The sequence below is a fragment of the Xiphophorus maculatus genome, chromosome 7 (assembly GCF_002775205.1).
Source record: "Xiphophorus maculatus strain JP 163 A chromosome 7, X_maculatus-5.0-male, whole genome shotgun sequence".
Lineage (NCBI taxonomy): Eukaryota > Metazoa > Chordata > Actinopteri > Cyprinodontiformes > Poeciliidae > Xiphophorus > Xiphophorus maculatus.
This window is the reverse complement of record NC_036449.1, coordinates 4,364,533-4,381,867: the sequence shown is the minus strand read 5'-3', so window position 1 is coordinate 4,381,867 and position 17,335 is coordinate 4,364,533. Positions and strand designations below refer to the sequence as shown.

The following is a 17,335-nucleotide window of genomic DNA, read 5'->3' as shown; positions in this document are numbered from 1 at the left end:
AATTTAGCACCATCAAGGCGTAAATGTGGTATTTATTACATTGAATCAGATCTAAATCATGTTGTTGTTCGATGGACCAACTGAAGGCATGGACTTAAAAATAAACCTTTACTTGACAAGCAAAAAAAAAACGTTCCTTAAAGTTTTATGTGTGTTGTGATTTAAAGCTTAAGTCCTAAGAACATCGAGGACGTGATTGTGGGGCCAGACTGAGAAGGAGGAAGCACACTGCCAACGTAGCCCCTTGTTACAGGATTCTTTTGTAGTGCTGGAGTTTCTACTTGTCCTTTTACAGTAATCACCCTGAAACAATTAATATTTAAATGTCAACTCTCTGATTGCTACTTCCTCCGATTGTGGATTCATACCCCGCAGTTCACTCTGTCTTCTGCTCAGCAGTTTGCTCTTAAGAAATACAACAGAACATCGACTTCTTCCCCAATTTGAAAACTTTATTTGTAGACACGTTGCAATGTGACGTCACACGCACAAGAACCCACAAAAAACTTCTCCTCCCCAACAACGAGTACCATTGGTTTTAGCTGTCAAGTTGAGAACATAACGAGCTAAATCTTAAATTTACATTTGATATTTAAAAGAAAAGGGATGCAGTGCTTTGCCACTAATTGTCAACACTATAACAACTAGACAACAAGGTCAGGAAAAGTTTTAATAGAGAGAGAGGGAAGCAGATCAGGCATGCTAGCTTGACTTTGACAACCTTAGCATGTAGATGTGCTGCAGAATTCGGCGTGTTTGGGTTCGGTAAAAAAATTGGAAAAAGAAAACGTTTTGTTTACCCAGCACATTTTCAGCAACAAGGCAGCTCAAGGTGCTTTGCACGATTAGAGAAAAAACAAAAACAACACAACCACAAGAAAAACTACAATTTAAAATGTTCCAGTTGACATTAATCGAATGCCTAAACAGGCGTGTTTTCACCCTTGTTTTAAATGAGATTAGTAAAATATAAAACTAAATGTTAGTTCTTTGTGGAGCGCTATGCATATATGGACATTTAAATGTTTCTTGTTTTGTTTTGTTTTTTGAGGGTGGCTAAAGAGATTTCGCTCTTTAGACAGGCAGGACCGGGGGAGACATGTTCATTAAGTACACTTTGCTTTGATCTGGTGAAAAGACTCGGACCTTCCTGCACGGAAAACGCTTTAGAAATGAAAGAGGAGCCTCCTGAATAAACAGCAGGAAAGGAGTTTGAGGGTGGAAAAAAAAGAGGTATATGAGGCGAAAGTAGCAGGTGGGTCCTTGTTGAAAGCCTCTGGGAATTATTTACTGGAGTTTGCCCGCCCGGGTTTCAACTCGGTCAGAGGTTGCAGCGGCAGCACAGGCTCACGGAGGCAAATTGGGGTACTTTAAACCTTTTAGTGGCTGATTGCTCTCATTTGCATCTAAATACTTTCCCCTCTGAGTCATAACTCTGCCAAACACGGACACACACACAACACGAGAAACGATACCTTTTTCTCTCTCTTTTTTTTTTTTTTTGCACTTTACACACGACTCACACACAACCTCTGAACACCATTACTTCCGAGATTGAAGACAATTGTAAAATTTGTGAAGGAACGACGTAAATAAATGTCTGTTCATCTGTGTCTTCATACAAACGGAACGAGTCCAGTTCATTGGCTTCGTCGCAGTTTGTGACAAATTACAGGATCTGTGAGCAAAAAAAAAAAAAGGACATCCGGTCTGCCGGAGGACCGTCTCGTCTCGCGCCAGTATATTCTGAATCTGCTCCCCCAGCTCACCTTTTTCTCTCTGAATGCATTTATGTTGTCACGCTCCATTTCCATCTTCTCTCTCTTTTTTTATCTACTTGCATTTGTGCCATTCATTCCTAATGGTGTACACACATACACACACACACACACAACCCAGAGACTCAGGCTTCACGTTGAATTTATTGAGATTGATTATTCCTGTCTTATGCCGGCGGCAACGTACATGTTTGCACAACAAAAGTGCATTTGTAAGAAAGATTCTGTACGTTTCTGATTCTGCAAGCGAATCTTTTCTTTGCCCCTCCAATTTTCTATCACAGCCTCCTGTGTGTTTTAAATGACTTCCCCCCCCCCCCTCATTTCATGACGAGAAATTAAGAGATAATCATCTTTCACAATGTCCTCCCGCTGATGTGCGTGCGTGTGCGTGTGTGTGGCGGAGTCGGCGGGGTGCACACGCAGATCGCCGCCGGTGACCGAGAGCTGCTGCTGTGTGGAGATGAAGACGGAGCGCTAATTAATGAGTCTTTCTAAATAAGAGTCTGTAGCGACAAATCATTTGCTGGCTCCGGCCTCAGCTGCCGCGTGGCCTGAAGGTTTGGAGGAGCTTCAACGCTTTGATCTCCGACCTGCAGGGGAAACGTGGGCCAGCTGGGAATGGGCCTTGTGAGCGCGCCGAGGCGGAATTAACTCCCCGAGGAACTCCCGTCCACAAATGGAGCACAGTCCAACGAAAATATAATCGACCGGCTGCGGCTGATTTGGGCCATTTCGTGTCATTCGGCATCTTTATTTTGCACCTATGAAGCCACATAAAGTCCTCACTGGTGCTCAATGTGGCTTCAGAGTCTTCTTACTGATCATCATCCTGAACATTAGCATTAGCCCAAATGTTAAAAGAGTATCTTTTAACATTTGGGCTGTTAAAGATACACTTAAGCAGTTGTTTTATCCACCTTCGAATAATTATTCAACACTCCCGCTACCTCATATTTGGATATATGGTTGTTTTTCAGGCCTTTAACATTTTTCTGATTGGATATTTGGCCACTTTTTTAACTAGAAATGGTGGAACTCATTTATTTTGGTTGGTTTCTGTAATGCAAACAGTTTGAACCCAGGGTGACAACCACAACCTAGAAAAGGTTCAAGGGCAGCATTATGCATTTTCCAGGCATATAGTGCAATTTTATAGCACCATCAAGTAACTATGTTACCTTCAGTTTTTATAACAATACTGTATATATCAAACATGACTTAGAACTTTGACTTTGCAATTTAGCGCCTTGAAATTGGGCCTCTGTCTCTTTAAGAAGTTCCTGCTCTTCCTGACACTCTGCCTTCAGGAAGTCATGACAACATTGTATCTCCATTAAGCCTTTTACAAAATGTTACCAGCGTTTAAGAAGGAGCTCAGCTAAAAATGGGGTAGCATCAAATGTTAGCGGTTGTAGTGAAAGACCACACGCCATTTTTTCCTGCCGGCGCTAGACTTTTGTGCTAGTTTTTGCTTTTTTACCCAGAACGCTCCGCGTTACACTTTACTTCCTGCTTTTGGAGCTGTGTCCAGTCCACTTGCAGCCACATCTGCATTCAAACCGCACCAGAGTTCACTTCAACCAAACTGAGACGGAGGTTTGTAGGTGAACAGGAGTTTGTTGTTTTGGTCCACATCAGAGTTAGATTGCTCATTCACACCTCCAGAAACAAACTGGACTTTCTAGGCAAATTAACCAGAGTTAGATTAAAGCGGACTAACCAGGGCTGGTGTGAATGAACCCTAAGGGTCTATTTCACTGCTACTGGGGCTGGTGCTCTGCCAGTTTCTCTTTTCATTTAGCTTTCTTTTTTTTTTTTGTTTATCCTGAAGTCATTAGATTGCTCCTTTTATTTCCTCGAGTCGCCCCGTGGCCATTCTGGGCCTTTTATTGTCTATTTATTCTCATTAGGAGCAACAATGCTGTCAGGGGGTTTCTCTTTTGCAATGATTTAATCTTTAGTGCTTCTTTCTAATCTTGCTTTTTTCCCCCTTAGCACTCATTTTTGTGTCTTTTTTAAATTAAAAATGGTGTCTGTATGGTGGTTTTGGGATTGCGGTTATTTAGTTGCCGTAATGCTCGGTTTTTATGCCACTTTGTTGTTTTGTGTCTCTGGTGGTTGTGTTAGGGTTACAGTACAAATATGTTTCGAAAAGTTCTCCTTCGGTCTCATCGGTCTCGAAAATGTTTTTTTTTTTTGTCAAAACATCTTGATGATGGCCAAGATACTACGCTTGGCAAACGTGAAACAGGGCTTTACGTACCTTTAGAAGGACCAATGTCTTTTTCATATCGGTAAATAATGAACACCAACATTAACATCAAGGCGGCTTTAGATGCTCTGAGTTCTTTCTTCAGGGATTTTGTTTCTCATACAAATATCCTATAATTGATCATTTTACAGCCTACTTCAAGTCAGGCAAGTTCAAATTAAGTTTATTCTTGATTTTGCTAAACAGGCAATAAGGGCTACTGGTAATTGGAATACATAGTAAACTTGATGTATTCCGATTAGAGCTTAAATCCAACCTGACCCAACCCAAAGTAGACCCAACATTTTGTTTTAATAAAGATTTTCCTGCTTTCGATTTTAGACCACCACTTAAGTATTCACTTTTCTCCCATTTTTCACTTTTGTCAAACATCTTCCAGCTCCATTTTGTCGCTTGTTGTAACAGCAGGGTGAGTCAAGTGCAAATCTTCTGGGATATGTGACTGAAAGGATGATATCTCCACTGCTGCTCGAGCAGAGCAGGGTGGAGACAACTTTTGTTTGCTCAATACGTTAAACTACTGTATCTTCTTTATTTACTCTACAACAAGTAGATTAACACAACTTTATATCATGCATTCTGCTTGGTTTTCACTATGATTTATTGTTACCTGCGCCACAGAAGCCGGACCCGACCATCAAGCAAGTAATTCTGGCCTGAATTTCACATCCGATTTTAATCTAATTAATCTAAACTATAATGCATTTGAGGAGAAAAAGCAAACAACAACTATGTATCATGAAAACAGTTTTAAATATATCACAAAGCAGTTTGAAAATGATTTTAAGCTCACATTTTTGTCTTTTCTTATGCTTGAGTCCTCCTCCCAATGCAGCATGAAAGCCATTAAGCATTACATGCGACTAAGCCCTTAATCTACTGTTAATAGTTGTTTTCAACACGGCACCGCTTCTCACCAAAAACGAGGCCCAGGGGTTTCTGAACTACGGTGTTGGGTAAAAAAAATGGGAAATGCTAATGGTCAGCTTCACATTTTCTATCACCTTCATTAAACCAATAAACCTCACTTTTCAGCAAAGCGAGGCGATATAATTTCATTATTAATGACTGACTGGAGCGCGGTCCAATGTCCCTATCGGCAAAGTCAAGTGGAGCTTCTCTCAGTGATAATACAAGCACAAACACATTTCAGGGAAAGCTTCCCCTGCTGTGACGCGGTTAAAAAAACCAACAACAACAACAACAACAAAACAGGACAAGTGGATGACGGCCACGGTGAAAGCTGTGGCTGGGTGTGGAAATTAGCCTGTCACGGTCCTGGACCCTGACCGGCCGCTGCAGCTAATCACAGCTCTGGCACGCCGTCGGCTCTGAAATGTGACGGCGGCAACCTGTTATTTCAAGGGTCGGATGGTAATTGCGCGCTGGCCTGCGTGGGAAGAGCAGAGCTGAATTAAAAAGCAGGAGATGGGAGGAGGTGGGGTTGTAACAGCGGGACGAGCAGAACCGGATTACCGCATTGTTTTCCCTGTTTGCTGCGGTCCAAACGCTGACAGGTGAGCATGGAGAGAGTTTCTGGAAAATGACTCATCACTCCACCGCCACTTTTCCAGGCTGACGCCCCTCACCAGCAGGAGAAATGTTCTTCCACCTGATGTGATTTCAGCTTCCTCTGCCTTCCTGTTCATGTCATTTCACATCCAAACTCTATTTTTCCTCACTGTAATAACTGAGCGCGTCACATGTACTTTATTCATCTGTGAGCGGCTCGTTTTTTTGTTTTTTTATTTGTTGAACAGCTGCAGGGTGTGTTTTTGAGCTTTTCTAATGATTACGCCCATCTAAGCCGCCTACATCAATACCAGGCGTTCTGACCTGAGGATAAAGTGAAGTCTCCATTAAAATAAAGCACTTAACAGAAAACAAAAATCCCCCAAACTGCACACACACACACACACACACACACGCACAAGTGTTTCCATCACACTATCCGGATGAAAACCCATCATCTGATCAGTTACAGGTTCATAAGTCCAGTTTTTCTCTTACTGCATGAAAGAGTCAGCCTGGTTTCATCTCAGCAGCTCTCTCTCTGATCCACCCTGGGTTCTTTCTGATTTCATTTTCAGGTAAAAAAAATAAAAAAAACACTTCAGTTTGACTTTTGTTTTTGAAATTCTGCCTGGCTTGTGCTACATTTTATGCTCCAGAAAACCATCTGATGAGCTCTCGGGTGCAAAATGTTCCTTTAACTTTAATTTCTCTTCGTATTTTCCCCTGCCAGTGCCTCTTTACACGCTGTATAAAAAATCAATCACCAAGATGCAGCAAGAGAGGAGGGGGGGGGGACGCAAAGTAGAATAGCAGAACGGTAAAATCTGAGTCAGTATCCTTTAAAAAGATGAAATAAAAGATGTTCTGTATCTGGCTGTCCTTTGTCAAGTCAAAATGCTCTGCTGTTACCATGGTAACAATGGAGAGAAAACAAAAACAAAACAAGAGAACCTGTACACTTATTTGTTTTCTTTGCAAACAGCCCAAACATTTGTCTGTTAACCTTCATATTCGTCAGAAAATAATTGTTGTCATTGTGATGACAAAGAGACGTAAGAAGGCACTCAACGGTTCAAACAAAACCTGGCGGAAACTCATACAGCATGCTGGGCAGAGGAAGTCATGAATGAGGAGCCAAATGGGTCGAGCTGCTTTGTGTCTCTGTGGTCTGAAGTTGTCAAGATTCACACACAATCCACAGTGGGTCAGGTTGCCCGACTTTTGGGTAAAAAAAATTTATTTTATCCAGATTTTGTTCGCTAGACTTACGCAAAGCCGTCCCACCTGTGTGTGACTGGATCATAGTGTCTGTAGAGTTGTTCTGTGAAGACCTCAGAGGTCTGTGACAGAACATTAGCATGAACTACATGAACACAGCAGACAGGGCAGAGAGAAAGTTGCGGAGAATTAGGGTTAGGGTTATAAATAAGTAACCCAATAATGACATCCTGCATTATTGCAGAGAAGGAGTCAAGGGACCCATGGTAACAAAGCAGAGCTGCAGAGATCAACAAAAGGGGGTAAATTGATGATAAGACAATTATTAAAAGTAAATGTGGTCTTTATTCAAAAGGAGCAGGAAGAAAACCATTGAAAGGAAGACATACAGTATCTGCCTAGCCTTGCTCAGAGAATCAGAGAACAGAAGAAGTTGTGAATGATAACATCAATTTTCTCTGCTGTTTTAGAGTCGTGGTCTAGCTAGTTAGCTAGTGTCAGCGATGGCAGCACAGGAAGTGAGCAAAGCCGTTCAGTCCATGTTGGCCATGCTTCCAAATATTGAAGTGACATCAACATCCGCCTCGTTCAGATCAGTCCTTCTCTCCTCGCAGTGGAGGATGGCTGTCTAAAACGCAGGTAAGCTTCATAGCGTTGAACTGGAGCACTACAAACTTGCATCACAGCTAAAGCCGTCAACATTTCAATTCAAATTCAAAAACACTTTTTTCTATCCCAAAGGGAAGAGAAATGTTGTTGTAACTCATAACATTTGAGTATTTTCAAAGCCTCCTTGTTGATGGTAATGCTGTGGGCAGGAAGTTTTGCAATAATCCGATTCAACCTCTGATTGTTGTTTATTGTCATGACTGAGGTATCATGCTAACAGATCAATTTCATTCTCATTTTCAGAGACATCAGCGTCTTATTCAGGCATTGAAGCAACCAGCCCCTTATATTTGGGAGCGGCTACGTATGCGGCGTTTTGTACTTTAAAAACGTTCTATGGATTCATGACGTTGGAATGACACACCACGTTTTATGAACTGAGGTTCTGTAAGAGCTCTGGTGGAGCCAGCTGCACCTTGTCCAAAACAAAAACAAACCGTCATCCTCCTGCCACTTCCTGTCGTCTTCTTTGTGGTTTTTGCCAGTAGAAACATCCGACTGTTGATCACGTGACTCATGTGATGCAAAAAAGTGTTTCCATTTCAGTTCTGTGAAATATACCTATTTCAATACATCTGAAAAAAACACCTCATCCCAGCACAACTATTTTTTTTATAGAAAGAGATTTGTGTTATTCACAAAAAATTTATTTTCAGAATTTCAATTTGTGCAATTCCATGGTTAATGGAAATGCAGTTGGTGTAAAGTCTCAGTTCCTTTTGTTCTTTCAGTCTCTTCTGCCATAAATATTCCCTGAAACTTGAAGGTCATCCATTCCACAAACTGTGCTCCCCCTTTCTCACTCCACCTGGCCTCTGCCAGCTGTTTCGGACTGTAAAACCCCAGATCCTTCAAGTCATCCACCTAAACTACATCCATGCTTTGCAGTTTTTCCCTTCCACTTATCACTCATATATATGTTTTACGTTGCCTTGCTTTGGCTGACTTTCATTACTCTTCTCCCTTGAGATTACCTCCACTTACAGGCTATCCTCCACCTTCTCATTATTCTCACTGCAGATATCAATGTAGTCTCTGAACACCACGGTCCAGAGGGACTATGGATTACAAAAGCAGGTGATTCAACAGCTTGATAGTTCAAGGTTGGACATACCTTTGCAACCAGCACATTATTGCATATGTTTTTGCATCGTCTCACCAAACAGGTTTGTTGGTTTTTCAGGTCAACTCTACAGGACAAACTGCATTTTACAATGAAGGGTTGAGATTCTCCATGTGGGATCATCAGGGATCTTCAACCCTTCAACTTCAACAGAAGATCCCTGTTAAAAAATCCATGTGCACAACTTTGTGTACCGAGTGAATCCATTTTTATGACTTCTATTTTTATTTCACCCCCTGAGCACCCTGTAGGCTCTGCAGCAAAACGTCATGTCTTAGATTGAAATACATTCTCTCACAGCTGCGAACATATGCTGTAAATCTCCCTTTTGCGGCCTGTTGAATCCTGAGCCATCTGGAGAATACGCAGCGCGCTTTCTTTACACGCAGCTTCGACAATCAAAGTCTGCTCATGCACAAGCAGCATTTCTGTTGAGCCTGAACTTCACTGAGGACTGCTAACCAGCTGAGTCCCAGAAAAACAGACCTTCACCAGGGAGCCTCACCCAATAGAGTATCGGGATTCTTATATATATATATTTTTTAATCTGTCCCAACTGGCATTGTGGCACTCAGAATTGAGTGCCAAGCTGAGGGCTAAAAGGTTTACTTTCTCAAGTGGAATGTTGTGACTTTTGACCCAATGCTCCACAAAATATACATTTATATAAAACTTGATTAGAAATTTAATTCAACTGCAATCAACCAAAGGCGAAAAAGAAAAGAAAAATAAAACAAAGAAAGGGAGAAAGGTGAAGAAAAGGTTTAAAATGAAAGGAGACAGTAGTAGAGGAGATAAACAAGCGTAGAGTGAACACAGGTCAACACTCTTGAAGTCTGCCTCTACAACTGCAGAAAGAGAGAAAAACAAAACTGAGAAACCACAACAACAGCAGCAGCAGCAGTAGTAGTAGTAGTAGTAGTAGGCTCCTCAGGACAGGAGACAAGCTTCTACGCTGAACTGGATCTTTATTTTTACACTTCCAGCATGTCTCTTTGAGTCACTGCAGACAGGGGATTCATTCACTTGCCAATGTTTGTATCAGGATTTGGCAACAGCAAAAAAAAAAAAAAAAAAAAAAAAAAAAACAAGAAACAACCTGAATGCTTATCTTGGCATCAGATGCTTGAACCAACACACACACTTGTGCAGGTAAAATTGTGTTTTATCTCTAAACTTGCCAACTATCTGCTAGAACAAGATGTTGTTTACCACAAGTACAGAAGAACTGCCAGCCCAAGCCTGTGCAATTAGTGTGTATTTCATGGACACAGAGCAATTATTTTGTTATATATTTAATGTATAGTATTATGTATAATCAACTTCTTTGAGTTTAGATTATGATATAATTTTATTCCCTCATCAAAAACATACTTGATTCTACTCCTCTAACATCCTTGGCAACCATTCTGCTGTGCAAAGTGTTTTGTGGATCTTGTTCCACCTTCAAGGATGAAGTTCCTACTATGAGCTACAGTTGTGCCTCCACCATGACTGCCCCGCTCAGCTCCTTCAGACTAGCCGGCAGCAATTAGCAAACACCTGGTTGGAACTGTGCATCTGCTGAGCTCATTATACTAACTAAAACTGGTAAAAACATTGTTAAAGGGTTAATAGAGGAGCCATGTTGTAATGACTTCCTGAAGGCGGAGCTTCAGAAAGAGGAGGAGCTTCTTTATGACACCTGAAGGTAACATAGTTATTTGACTGTGCTATAAAATGATACTACGTGGCTGGAAAGCACATAATACTGCCCCTTTAATATTTGTTTTACCATTCACAACCAATAAGTTCATGAAAATTTGATATGCAAACAGCTGCGACCAATAAAATTGTATTCAGATTTTACATAATCGAGTAACTGAAGCTGTTGGACAAAATGTCTTCCTTATATCCACATGTCCTTTATGACGGTATTTCTGCTGCTCTCTTAATGCATGTTATTGTCGCCCTCCACCTCATGCAGACACAACAAAAATACCAACACCTGTCTGGTGGTCTTTGGGCTCTCACACATTTATCTGATAACTCGGCACCAGCACGACACACTTAAATACACCAGTAGCTTCACAGCTTGGTCAACCATGGAAAAACAACACAATTTTAATTTGTTCAGTCAGTGCAATTAGGAGTACAAAACCCAATGGATAATAAATAATAAAGAATCTGAAATTGACAAAACAATAGTTTGACTAGCTTGGTCAAACATGTAAAAATAAACTGCAACAAACCTTCTTTCAAGTAGCTCAGAAATGCAATTAGGAATTCTGAATATAATGTAAAGTAAATAATAAGTAGTTAATTCTATCACTCCACAGCATATTAATGCATCTTGAAATGTGCTTTATTATAAGAAATTAAGTTTATTTGTGTCACTAGATCAACGCTGTTTGCAGTATGTAGTTCATGTGACATTTTGAAAGAGAAGCAACCAGCTGCATGGCTGCAAACACAAAAATAAAGATTGCCAGTCAGCGTGGACGCTGCTAATGAGCTAAGAAGACGAGAAGCTCGCAGCTGTGTTTGTCCTGTCATTAGAGCTCATTTGCTTTGCGATTGAGAAGGTAATGATGAGCAGATCGAAGCAGAAAACTCTGTTATATTTATTTTGTCCAGCAACATAACCAGAGCCATTCAATCTTTTCAAGAATGTGAGGACAAATCAACTAAACGACACGCTTGAATAAATATGAAGGCAAAATGACTCAGAAAGACGTAGGCAATCCGAAATTTGTTTGTTTTGTTTTTTTATTGAAATCATTAAAAAAAGTTAAACCCAGCTGGATGGAGGGCCAGTAGTGGATGACTCACAAAAGGATTTTTCTTAAATATTAATTTAGCATGTTGCATTTAATTCAGCTTTAGACTAAAATGAACGTTGGAATTATCTGAACATTTTGAGCCCTGTGGTTTCTCTGTGAAACCATCGCTGCCCTAAAGCAACACTCAGAAATTTTGAGTCAGTTTCATTGAAATCTAAAGATTTAAAACACATGTACAGTACAGACCAAAAGTTTGGACACACCTTCTAATTCAATGGGTTTTCTTTATTTTCATGACTATTTATAAGGCAAGAAATCCCACTTATTAACCTGACAGGGCAGGTTGACCTATGAAGTGAAAACCATTTCAGGTGACGACCTCTTGAAGCTCATCAAGAAAATGCAGAGTGTGTGCAAAGCAGTAATCACAGCAAAAGGTTGCTACTTTGAAGAAACTAGAATATAAGGGCTATTTTCAGTTGTTTTACACTTTTTTGTTTAGTGCATATTTCCACATGTGTTATTCATAGTTTTGATGCCTTCAGTGTGAATCTACAATGTCAATAGTCATGAAAATAAAGGAAACTCATTGAATTAAAAGGTGTGTCCAAACTTTTGGTCTGTACTGTATATTTCACCAGATTTTAAATTAGCACAACAACTATTAATTTCATCCTTCTGGGAAAATATTGAGCACTTTACATAATTAATTTTTCAGCAAATTTCTTTTTGACACCCAAGTCAGCTCAAAGTTTAACTCTTTGGTGAACACGGTTGAGAATCGAGTGTAAATGTTTAAGGAAACAGGAGAAGGTTCTCGAGGACTTAGATGAAAAACTTTTCATTTTCAACCTGTTAAGTGCCAAATGGTCTGGTTTTCCCATGGTTGTGCGAAACACCGGTGAGGCAGAGCGTTTGTTTGTTCATTCATTCAGCAGCATCGCTGACATTTAAAGCGATGCAGCTTTAATCATTAAAAGCTGCCAGTCGGCCATTCACTCCTCGCGGTTTGGGCGTATTTGGAGTGGCGGCGTTGACTGAGGTCGCTATCACCGTGTTTGTGTCCCGTCTTTCCTTCATTTTGTTGTCAGAAAACCAAGGCAATTTAATTGCAGCCACATCGGCACTGAACTTTCCCAAATTACTCTCAGCCAATTAAGCCGCCATTTCGTAATTATCCCAAGCTGATACATTTTTTTAATGTTGGTATGCCTCTGCTTACTTGACGACACTATGTTTTATTTCCTGTTTGGTTTTGTTTTTTGGACGTTAAGCAAAAAAACAGAAAGCGTTATGTGCTTCCAAATCCAGGTGGCTTCATATGGACATAACAGACAACATAGTATAGGGCGTCCGTAGTGTTAATCCCAACAGAAACACTCTTGCATCCTAAATAAAAAGGATTGTTGTGTGAGTGGCAGCGTTTAGTCGGAGAGCTGCAGAAACAGGGAGTGTGTGAGGCTGCTGGCTCGTGTTCACATGTTTGCTTTTGAGGTTTTGGGGATTACAGTTGAGCTGATTCAATGCACAGCGCCTTAGTGTAATAGAAAAAGCAAAAGCACATCCGTATCAGCATGCTTTACTGCTGATGCGGGCAAATTCATTCACAGAAAGGATGCTCTACAAAAGTGTTTCACCAGATTGGTTCAGGATTTGTAAAAATAAAGGTCACAGGAAGAGGAAACGTTTTGTTCCTCTGACTGGTGAGGAAAGTCTTTTTTTCCCTCCTTTGGTCTGGGCCACGACGAAGAAATACTACACTTTCACTGAAATTGTACAAAGCTAAAAAAAAAACTTGTGTGACTTGTTTTACTTCGTTTTAATTAAGCTACAAAAGTAATTTATTTCCTCTGCTATAAAAATAATCCAGCATATAATAACAGTCATAAACCTTTTATTCTGATTTTGACTTAAACAAGTCTAAATGGATATATTCAATAAATTCTACATGCAGACTGATATTTTTATCAGTCTGCAATTATTTTAATCAAAATACATTTCCATTTACTGTTAATGAAAACATAACAATTAAGGTTAGAGTATTACATCATGCTAATAAAAAACTATTTAATGCAAAAATGTGGGTTTAATGAAAATATGTTTAATACTTGCATCAAGATTGTTTTTCAAAATATGCTTTTAATTCAGTTAAATTCAGTTTATTTATATAGAGACAAATCAAATGTCACCTAAAAAAAATCAATTCAATTATACATACATTCCAACTGATGCATGTTTTCAAACAATAAATGCTCTGTATGCCTTTAAGTCATTGGAGATTAAAAGTTATCAAAAGCTTGAGTTTTTTTTGTGCGTGCTGAAGGGGCGGGGCCTCAAAGTTTGCTTTCTCTCCAAAAATTTTAAAACGCCACAACTTTCACATACAAGGCCAGAATGACACTAAATGTGGCATGAATGATTTCTCTCAGGTCTCCAACAATCACATATGGTCAAAAGCTGATATCATCAAAAGTAACACGATACGAAAGCCATGTGGGAAAACAGTTACTGTGATAGACTGTGTTGCATCCAATCTGCTTCACCTCCAAACTAACCTGTTCTACGTGTATAAACATTTGTGTTCACTTCTATACTTTTTGTCCTCGACTTAGTTGTCAGTTAAATAAACACCACTAAATGTCATGATGAAAGTCCATGTTGCCCTTTATTACTTGAGAACGCACCTGAATCAAATAGTTGTATTACCTCATTAGCATTCAATCACCTCTACAGAGCCTCATGAAAGAGACACTTATTTGACTGAGGTGTGTTGCAGAAGAGATGTGTCTAAAAGTCACAAAGTAGCTCTGAAGGGCTGAACTCCAGAATCACTTCAGTTCCCCTCCAAAAACAGAAGGTGAGATGCGCCGGGTGCATCGTACGCAGTGGTTGCTGTGTTCTCACAGACTCCATTAGCTACGGACCTCCAAGTTTCATTGTATCACAAACTGTAACTCAAAGTGTCAGAAGCAGCGTTGTTAAGTGTGTCACTACTGGCTTCTTGAGCTGCACAGGTGTGTCCTCCGGAGTGATGATTCACCCTTTTCTCTCTGGCAATCCAGTGGATGAGACTTGGTTTGGCAGTTGCCAGGAGAACAACACTTTCCTGATTGCACTGCGTCAGGTTAGATGGAGAGCAGGATGTAATGGTGTGGAGCCGCTTTTCAGGAGCAAGCCAAGACTTAGGAGAATTTCTTGCTCCCAACTTTACGATAGTTTGGAGGATGGTCCTTTCCTGTTCCAGATTTTTACCCAGTGTAAAGGTCAGGGTCCACAAAGACATAAATGAGTGATTTTTTCCCCTGAAAGTCTTCCCAGAAGATTAGAGGCTGTCGTAGAGTGGTATCACTTTACACCCAATGGACCAAGAATGGGATGTTTATGTGTGTGAAGACAAATGAGTATACTTTTGGATAAATTGCACAAACTTGCAGATTATTTCCTGTCTTAATGTGCAACTAGTAACAAAAACCGTCAAGCCCATGACAAACTGAACAGGAACCAACCTTTATTGAGGCATTTGATCTTCTGCTTGTTGGTTGTTTCTACGAGACGAGGCTGCTGTTTATTCCACTTTAAAATGCAGGAGTTGCATTTTATTCATAAGGATTTACGAAAGTTGGAAAGGATGCAATGAAGCTACTGAACGAAGGCTGGAAGTACACACACCAGGGATTGCACGACAAACCCCAGAAATTCCATAAAAACTGTGACACCTCAACACGGAGTCGCCATGTGTTCAGCTATAAACAGCAAGTTAACGTGTTTCATTTTCCTGTAGCAGCAGGAAAAGACTCAAACATTCTGTATCTGGTGTCCTGCCTTCATTTGCATATCTCTCCCTTCCGTCTTGGTGCTGATCTGTCAATCTTTGCAGAGACTTTGCTGCATCGCAACGCTCTGCCGTTGCCATGGCAACAATACAGAACCCAAGAAAAGAAAAAAAAGGCTGTTTTTATTATTTTCTTTCTTTCTCTCTTCTCTCCAACATCTTCTGCTGTAGCCTCAGACCCAGGCAGATGTGCGAGTCCGTGCTGCGACGCAAAGAATCCACGTCGGTGGACAAAAAAAAAGAAATAAATAAATCTGCCATGCAGACCTCAGCTGAAACACACACACACACACACCCATACACATGCGCATCCTCTCTCTTCCCTTCTCCAGGATGTTGCACGCCCACCAGTCCACACTAATTTTCTCTAATTCGCCCCCTCCCCTCACCCCAAACCCTCGTCCATCCTCGCTTCATGCCAACATCACCACGGCAACCAGGAGACCACACTGATGGCGTCCCGGTGGCTGCACTTCACCATCTTCAACCATCAGCACCAAGCTGACATCATCATCATCATCGTCAGTCAGATGAACGTGTTTACTCACATTCCTCTGAGTCGGATCAGGACCTGATTGTTGTGGTTCTGCTCCAGAGTGTCAACAAAGTCTTGCACCTCCTCGATGTGCTTCCCCTCGTCTTCCTGCAGCTGCTGTTGCTCAGTTTGCAGCATCTCCTCACCCTGCACCTCCTCCTCCTCCTCTTCCTCCTGCAGCTGCTGCTCCTCCTTCTCCTCAGCTTGCTGCATCTCCTCAACCTCACATGGCTGCACCTCCTGCATCTCCTCTGTGAGTGACATCTTCACCTCCTCCACCTCTTCCCGCTCCTCTTGTTCCTCCAACAACTCCTGGAAAAGTCCTTCCTCCTGTTGCTCCTCCTCAGTTTCCGTCACCCCCACAGGGAGCTGCACCTCCTCCGCCTCATCACTCATCTCTCTCTGCGAGTTTTTTTTATTTTTTTGTCTTTTTCTCAAGAAGTGTTCACAGAGTGGAGTTTGGTCCCCGCAAAGGTGTCTCAGAGCGCCGGAGTGGAGAAAACATCAACGCAGATTGAAGAAGAAGAAAAAGAAGAAGAAGAGTACAAGAGTTTTTCCAACTTCATCCAACTTCCTCTGATGTCACTCTGCAAGACACTCCAAATGGTTGCCCTCTGCCCAGTGGGGAGGTTGGGTGAGAGGTTGCAAAAAAAAAAAATTTTTTTTTTCTTTAAAGAGAAAAGAACAAACAGCAAAAGGAAGGCGATCAGTTCAACTCTGCGCTCCAACACTGCGGCGGACTCCGAGCATCGCCGTGGCAACGCAAGGGGGAGGTCGACCAGCGATAAAGACGGGATGGAGAGAGGGAGGGAGAGAGAGCGACAGCAGAGAGTGATGAAGGAGGACAAAAGAGAAAGCAGGGAACATTGCTTAGTGTTTCCGTGGAAACTCAACAACGGTTGCCAAGAGTGATGGAATCCTGCAGCCGACAGACCAGCCTCTTCCTCCTCTTCCTCCTCCTCCACATCTCTCCCCACCTCCCGGATTCAGAAGAGCAGAACTTTACGCTAAAGGTGCAAAACGAAACATCTCAGTCTGCCCTGACCTCTGACCTGCTGCCAGAGATGCGGCGTGTGTGTGTGTAGGGCTTTAGACAACGATGATGTAATGTTCCTGAAAATCACAGTCACACATCCTCAGTCAAATGGAACAATCGTATAGTGAATAGAGCTATTAGCGCCCTCAAGAGGCTCCACTGGTCAATGCAGAAAAAGAAAAAAAATAGAAATCTGTTGCAGAGGCACCATGCAAAACCCAGACTGGGAAAAATATATATCTATGTTGTTATTTGCTTTATGACAGTAGCTGCTTTTCCAATACACATGTGTTCAAATATTTGTCTGTATTCTGTTAATGTAAAAAAAGACAAACAAAAAAGCCCTACAATTTCACATTTGTGGTGTTTCCTTCATATAAGAAATTCAATTAAAGTTTTTATGAACTGTGCGATGCTGTGAGAGCTCTGATGGAGCCAGCTGCACATTATTCAAAACAAACCATCCTCCTCCTCCCACTTCCTGTCATCGTCTTCTTTGTTGTTTTCACCAGTAGTAACATCCGGCTGTTGATCACGCGACTGTTGTGATGCGAAAAATTACAGCATTGCACTTTCGCGAAATTCACCTATT

The 17,335-nt window shown here is 41.2% G+C and overlaps 1 protein-coding gene across 2 annotated transcripts in view; it reads right to left on the bottom strand.

Annotated features, from left to right (window-relative positions):
* Positions 1-17,108, bottom strand: part of pde1a (phosphodiesterase 1A) — a 47,577-nt gene extending 30,469 nt beyond the window's left edge. Inside the window, exon 1 of one of the 2 annotated variants that reach the window (XM_023336494.1) lies at positions 15,721-17,108. In XM_023336494.1, the coding sequence (XP_023192262.1) occupies positions 15,721-16,103 (383 nt within the window). In that variant the 5' untranslated portion in view covers positions 16,104-17,108. The remainder of the gene's footprint in view (positions 1-15,720) is intronic. The other variant, XM_005803785.3, reaches the window with a different exon arrangement.
* Between the last annotated feature and the right edge of the window lie 227 nt (positions 17,109-17,335).